The sequence below is a fragment of the Eufriesea mexicana genome, unplaced genomic scaffold, assembly GCF_001483705.2.
Source record: "Eufriesea mexicana isolate 0111107269 unplaced genomic scaffold, ASM148370v2 scaffold598, whole genome shotgun sequence".
NCBI classification, from domain to species: Eukaryota; Metazoa; Arthropoda; class Insecta; order Hymenoptera; family Apidae; genus Eufriesea; species Eufriesea mexicana.
The window spans coordinates 830,151-837,524 of NW_016908752.1; the positions used below are offsets into that span (position 1 = coordinate 830,151).

Below are 7,374 nucleotides of genomic sequence, written 5' to 3' on the forward strand. Positions count from 1 at the left end.
ATGTTGCTGGGATGCGGCCTACTCTAAATTAACCCTTTCGGTACTACTGCCGCCCAATGGCGGCGGCCATGAGACGTTCTCTGGGTATTACCGTCGCCTATTGGCGACATCTACGAAACGTTCTCTAGGTACTACCGTCGCCTATTGGTGGCATCCACGAAACATCACCGATAACTGTCACGATCCGAATGAAAAATCGAAATTTCTGTGAATACCGCAAAACACGTTTTCGTGGCTTCCAGTGCAAACACTCTTGTGGAAACCTTCCTCGTACCACGAACGTATAACCGCGGCCAGCTCCTCCGTACCGAAAGGTTAGGGTTGAACTAAGGAGCTCTGATGTGTTACTGTCTCTCGCGCTGAGTTGATCGTCGTGGGTCTTGACTAATGCTTGTCCTGTTTTCGTGGAATTTTTTGGAGAACTCTCTCGTGACTGCTGTCTCGGTGGTTTTGTATGTTTACTGATTGGTTGGTGTGAAATGTGATGACGAGTGTACACGAATCAAGTGAAACTGGCAATAAGGACATAAACCGTCCTCCGCTTAACTAGGGACGTTCGGTTCTGAGGCCCCAACACGGTATTAAAATTAAAATTAGATTTATCTACATTGAACAATTTTTGCGAATATTAGATATTACGTAAGACATTTTGACATTTTAAATAAGCGTTTTGTATAACACAAATAAAAATTTCACTAAATTCAAGAATTAGGAAATTTGGTAGAAGAACGATACAATGTCGATAAAAAAAACACAGTAGCACTGTAGCACTATAACATAATAGCAATTAATGCACGAGTATTATTTGTTAAAGTAGTATTTTTTCAAGAAATTTCTATTAAAAATTTTTCATTATAAAAAGTTTGGAATTTAATATTTATAAGGTTAGGTCTCTTAATTAACTCGCATTGCAATAAACGACAGCGGCGTGATCTAATGCATGACCGTGCCTTTGCAAATGGTAGCTAGCAATACTTTTCTGTTTTTCATTTTCGTTTATCTATAATATATACAGTGATACACAAAAATACTTGAATATTTGGCATAGAAAATTTCTATGAGTAGGTCACATCAATTGTGTAAAATATTTTCAAACTTTATTAGTACTACAACGAGATACAATTATTTGGATTATATTAAAGTGCAACACAAACCAAAAATGTACATTGAAATCCCCCTTCATTTGGGAAGTATTATCTACAATTTAAAGTAACGAATGATATTTTGTACTGCTCTATATATTCAAATCTGTTTTAATCTTTAGAAATATAGTTATGATGAACGTTTCTATTGTGTTATGTTTAAATAACTTCATGAGTCACTGTATAAACGTATTACTATATTTTTAACTATTGGTCTACAAATGTTACTTGCATATTACTTCCATTATGATATATTAAGTACTTTACTCATCTAAAGTGTTTGTCTTTCACGTATTTTACTCTATTTTATCGTTGCTATTTTATTTCTTCCATTGGTTAATTTTTCATCCTTATATTGAAATCATTAAATCGATTTTTAAAATACAGTTCTGTAAAGAGAAATTTGAAAAGTAGGTGGTCGAAGATATTCGATTGGAATTTCAACGTATCAACCATCGTTGGAATTTAAAAGTCATTTCACAACTGTAACGTGTGTTGAAGTAACAATTTCGCTTCTAAAAATTTATTTTTATATTTTTAAAACAATTTCCAATATTGGACAAATTTGTAAAATTATTGTTTTTTTCAATTATTAACATTTATAGTTATTGTATAATTATGATCTTTCAAATTAAAATATTAGTTATATCCGCATAAGTTTAATTAATAAATGGCAAGACGATCTATTATTTCGTACAAAATGTATCTTTGTAAAAGTTACAAAAATTCAAGTTCATAAAGATCGTACCCGTTACACAACATATTTTCGAAAAAATTCTGGAAAAATTCTGAAATCTAATAATATAAATATTATAATATCAATTACAATATCAATATAAACAAATATTATATATATGTACAAACGAATAAATATTATATTCACATTTATATATTTATATCCTTCCTTATAACAGAATTTCACACTTTCTTGTACTTCATATATTTATTATATCCCTTTACACTATAGTACTGTGCTTATCTATGAATTTAAAAATCCATAAATTTGAAGTTATCAGTCCGTTATGAACAGATATATGTACATAAGTGCATACATACACGTACATACACGTACATAAATAAATTCATTATTTATTCATGATTCAAAAAAGATCTTGGATCATTCTGGAACTTCATAATTATAGTTTTATTAATCACTGTCAAAGCGTGCCTTTTTTCACAATATGTGGAAGACACTGCATACGCAACATATTCCGAACAATGTACAAAATTGTCGAATCAAATTATAATTCGTCAGTTGAGATCTATGATATTTCATCAATGGTCCAAGATATAACACGAAATAATTAGTAAATATATACGTATATTTAGTATAGCAAAATATGAAGCCGCGATTGTTCAACAAATATCAAGCCGCCAAAACATTAAAAGCTCTTAGCTGAATAACAGCATACATACGTGAAAAATAACATTTGCTCGATGGCGCATCTCCATACGTGGCGGCAGTTCGATCCCGTGGGACACTTAAACCCAACTGTGTGCTTTTTCTGAAAATGGTTGGGAAACATTGCACTAAAACGTCTACACTATGTACATTAATTTCGACAGCTACATCTACATGTTATTTTATCACGTAACTGCGAGAAAGGAATCAAAATTCTCGAGAAAGAAAAAAATAAACATGACTGATTTCTTTGTCGAATACTATATTCTGAAACAACTAAAACGTCTTAAGTAACTATTTCAAACCAGGTACTACACTATTATACGAATATCATATCGTAGGGTCATAAACGAAAACGACTACGTTTCTCCATAACCAATTACATTCCGATTAGTATCAATAACGATAATAATAATGGAAAAAAAAATAAAAAAAAAAAAGGAAAAAGGAAAAAGAAAGGAAAACGTTATTCAATACTTTGTTACATATACTGAATCAATACTAGTTCATGTTTCGTTACACCTGTCACATATATAGGATTCAAATACTTTTACCACAAGGAGGCTGCCTTTTTCAATGACTTTTTCATTGCTCTATGTGTAAAGCTTCTAAACACACAAGATATAACAAAGCTGACACACAGAGTAGTAATACTATTGGGAATGTTTTAATAAACGAAACAATTATCAAATGCAGACGATTTCGATTCCTAAGTGACAGTGTAGAATCTATTGAGCGTAATTATTGATTTAATACCGATTTAAAAGACTTGAAACAATTACGTCGTTTCATTGATACAGCTAATCATCATACGTCTGTGTTCGTAGCTTCCAGCAATAACGACACCGCAATTTTCTCCACTTTCACACTAGTAACTGAATTATCGCTAGTAACAATTTGATTGCATCGCACGATGATAATCAATCAAACATGTAACTCCCACGTAAGTTTAAAAACACGAACAATCCGTGGAACTGCTACGAAACGACTCACCTTCGTCCTCACGTCCTGAATAGGCCCAGCAGTAGAAAATAATAAGATTAGTTCGACTCGTAACAATATCGAACGCACAATATACATGTATATATATTATATATAACGTATATTCGCTTCGGTATATAAGTTTCGTCTATGAACATCTTTTTCATCGCGATTGAAAGAATGGAAAAGATGAAGTGTGTCTGATGAAATAGAGGAATGTTACAAACGTATGCTTTATTTGTATCTAGTAACAGATTAATTGTATTACAAACAATGTTATTGCTGTGCTTTTTAATACTCCTATTAAAAACTTGTAAAAAAATTATTAATATCACTGACAACTTTTAATACGTTTTTCTGAAATTTCTCATTTTGTTTTTAATTCTATAGGAACAGATGTTATCACTGGAAATATGTTCTATGATGGAAAAAATGACTTAGTTTTGAATTGGACTCTAATGACAGTTTTGATCATATATAAGTTTTCCGTTTTAATATAGAACGTAGATGCTAAAAATCATTTTTCCAACTATAATTTATAATTTATAATTTTTATCTCTGATTTTGAGTTGTGTTTTAATGTTTACGTAATTGTATATTTTCTATTCTAATAATACCAATTTCTTAAATATTTTTTCATATAGTACATCTTTTCGTTGTTCCACTTCAATATTTTCATTTTTGAAACATCGAATTAATTGCAAAATAATATTCTTTCTTTTTTCAATACTTTACCGCCAATTTAAATCTAAATACAAACATACGTCTTTGCACTTATTTATTTTTTATTGTTATTCGTAACAAGAATCAGATATGCAGTGATTTAAATACGATTGCAACACTTAAAAAACCAGATATCTGTGCTCCACTTTTTACATCGTATTTGTGGACATGTCGATACACTTTAAACGATTGGAAGACTCATGGAGTTAGTAATCCTATAAACTACGTGCAGTCATTGGGTCAAGGTTGGTTTATCGATCACATTCACAAGAAATGGTTAAAGGAATAGTGATTATTCTATCTGTTACTTTTACTATGTTCGCTGTTAAGGAAAATGAAAATAATTCAACCGGTCTCGCTTTTATGTTCAGTAAAGATAATACGTACGTGATCGTATTCACTTTTTAATCGATCATTGTATCGTATCTTTATTTGTAATCGTACGATAGATTCATGATAAAGAAATAATAGGATGGAAATAATTTTGAGAAATGAAATAAAGAAGTATATATACATTGAAAGAAAGAAAAAACGAGGACCACGCCAACATATACAGTGGCGAACAAAAGACAGTGCAAATATTAGGCAGTACAAAGGACATAATGTTACAAGGAAAAATTGTATTTTATAATAGCAATGAATTTTACATAAGTATAATTACTTTTACTATTATATTTATTATACTGTAACCAGTACAAAAGTCTTAGGTGCTCATATGTATAAATGCTAACTTTGAACTTTTTTTTGTCTGCCACTGTACATATATGTGTTAATATGTATAATTTGATCAATTTTAGGTAAAACTATAGATAATAAACTTATGTTAGATATCAGTAATTGTGTATGATATGTATAATGTGAAAAAACAAGTGAAAGAATGTAGATATATCAGGGTGCTGACTATTTTTTGATCAAAATTTTCTGCTCCAAAACTATAATTTCTCTGCTCATCAAACAATAATATTGAAAAATAATAAATCTAATCTATTATTTTATTTTCTTTATCTAAATTTTACATCATTATAACTCACTTTTTTCTCAAATTTATTGGTGACTGAAAAACGTTTAAAAATACGTGTTCGTAAAATCTAGTTGCTCTGTTAAATAATTGTCCAACGATAGTTTTAAAAATAAAATTGTTTGAGTAATTTAAAAATAAATTATTTCTTTTATAATAAATATAAAATTTAATGTTTCTACTATCGGACCAATTAGTAAAGGTTTCATTTGATCAAATAAATAGCAATTTCCTATTCAATCAGTTTATTTTTCACAAATGCAAAAATATTTACGTTTTAGGATTAGGAAATTAGTATTGATAATGTTTTACAATTTATAATAAGTGTATAACTTCTACTTTTCATTGGTAGAATATGCTTTGCGATAATTTGACAAATGCCGGAATTTTGAATTACAATTTATCAAACTTGTGAGAAAAGTAATTGCTCGAAGAATGGGTTGGAAACAATCAAGAAGTTAAACAATGCTGTTCAACAGAGAAGTCTTCCCAGCGTTTACTTCTCCTTTCAAATGATTTATTCGGGCAGCATATTTCCGTTACAAGGAAACTGTGTAACACTGAAGAAACTTCCATCATAATAGATGGTTGTGATGTTGTAATATGGACGCCACTTTAACATCACGTCATCTCCTTAACGACGCGAGTGGGAATGATAAAGGTCTAAAGGACTTGCAAATTCTTGCTTGGATAACACCAAGTTAAACTGATTAAATATAAAATTAATATAAAAATTAACACAATTATAATATGAAACAGAATGAAATAAATTTTTTTACGGTAAATATAAGCTTGGTTAAAATAATACAAGATTAAATATATTAATTATTATTATTAATATATTAATCATATTGATATCATACAGGTAATATAGTATTAAATAATATTAATTATTAAGAAATAAAGTCAGAAGCAGTATTTATTATTTAATTGTAAAAGATTATCAACGTTGATTTGTGGATTAGTAAAAGCTACAATATTTATAGAGTAATGCGTAAACATATGTACACATTATTTCAATAATGCAAAGGTGAAGTTTTGTGTTTGCTAGATTGTTTCTCGTAAGAGTTCATATATATTTGTAAATTCTGCAGAGAATTTTATTTTATTCTACCTGTTGTTTACAATATTGTGTGTACACACACATTTGATCGACTTGATGAAACATTTAAAGATCAAAACACTGTAATACACATAAATGAACCGTATATATCCATGATGCATATTTTTGTCGCAATATTTACATATAATAATGTATGCACCGTTATTATGTATCGTGTTATTGCGATGCTGTACTTTTTCTTCAAATTATTGTTCGAATAATTTACCGTAGAAACTATTACATAAATGGTTTCTGTTAAAATATTCGATTCGATTTGATTGAAAAGTTTAATCCTAACAATATGTTATATACTTGCAATATTGGATGATAATGTCAGAAAGAAAATAATTACGAAAGAAAAATTGTTTAAAATTTTACCTCACTTATCGTTAAATGTACAATAAACATTTTGCCTTCGTAGTTGATTTTTTGAACCTCCGGCCAGCGGAAATGGTGTGTCTTACGAGATCCTTGAAACGTTAGAATTCCACAATGATTAATACCAAGATATAGTTGCGCACCTTTTTGGTCCTGAAAATTAAAGAAGAGATACTCTTACTTCACCATATATTATGCCATGTATTTATATAATTTAATTAATTTCATTTAATTAATTTTCGTAATTTTATTTTCTCGATTATATTCACGTTATTTTTGTAATTACCAATTTTATTTTTTATTTTCTTCCTTACTTTATTTTCAATGAGTATAAAAAGATGCATATTCGTTTGTTTACAATTATATTCGATAGGTATTGTCCAAATTAATGACCTTTCGCAGATTTATCGAGTATTGTTGGAAAAAAGGGTTTTCACGAGTTGATCGATCATTTTTTGAACAAAATTAAATTTAAAATTAAGGAAACCGGTTAGTATAATAATTTTGTATGATAATTGTTTTTGCAAGTACATACTTTTATAGAAGATAAAGTTGTGAAAACTAGACAAAGATTTATTTTGTAATTCAACTATTCTAAAAGTACAGCTTTAATTCTAATATTTTGAAT

At 29.1% G+C, this 7,374-nt stretch overlaps 1 protein-coding gene across 1 annotated transcript in view; it reads right to left on the reverse strand.

The window, feature by feature from the left end:
• LOC108545990 (uncharacterized) overlaps window positions 1–6,899 on the reverse strand; it is a gene marked incomplete at its 5' end in the record, with an annotated part of 70,823 nt that extends 63,924 nt beyond the window's left edge. The window contains 3 exons of the mRNA XM_017897889.1: window positions 2,559–2,647; window positions 3,538–3,552; window positions 6,747–6,899. Coding sequence (XP_017753378.1) covers window positions 2,559–2,647; window positions 3,538–3,552; window positions 6,747–6,899 — 257 coding nt within the window. The remainder of the gene's footprint in view (window positions 1–2,558; window positions 2,648–3,537; window positions 3,553–6,746) is intronic.
• Between the last annotated feature and the right edge of the window lie 475 nt (window positions 6,900–7,374).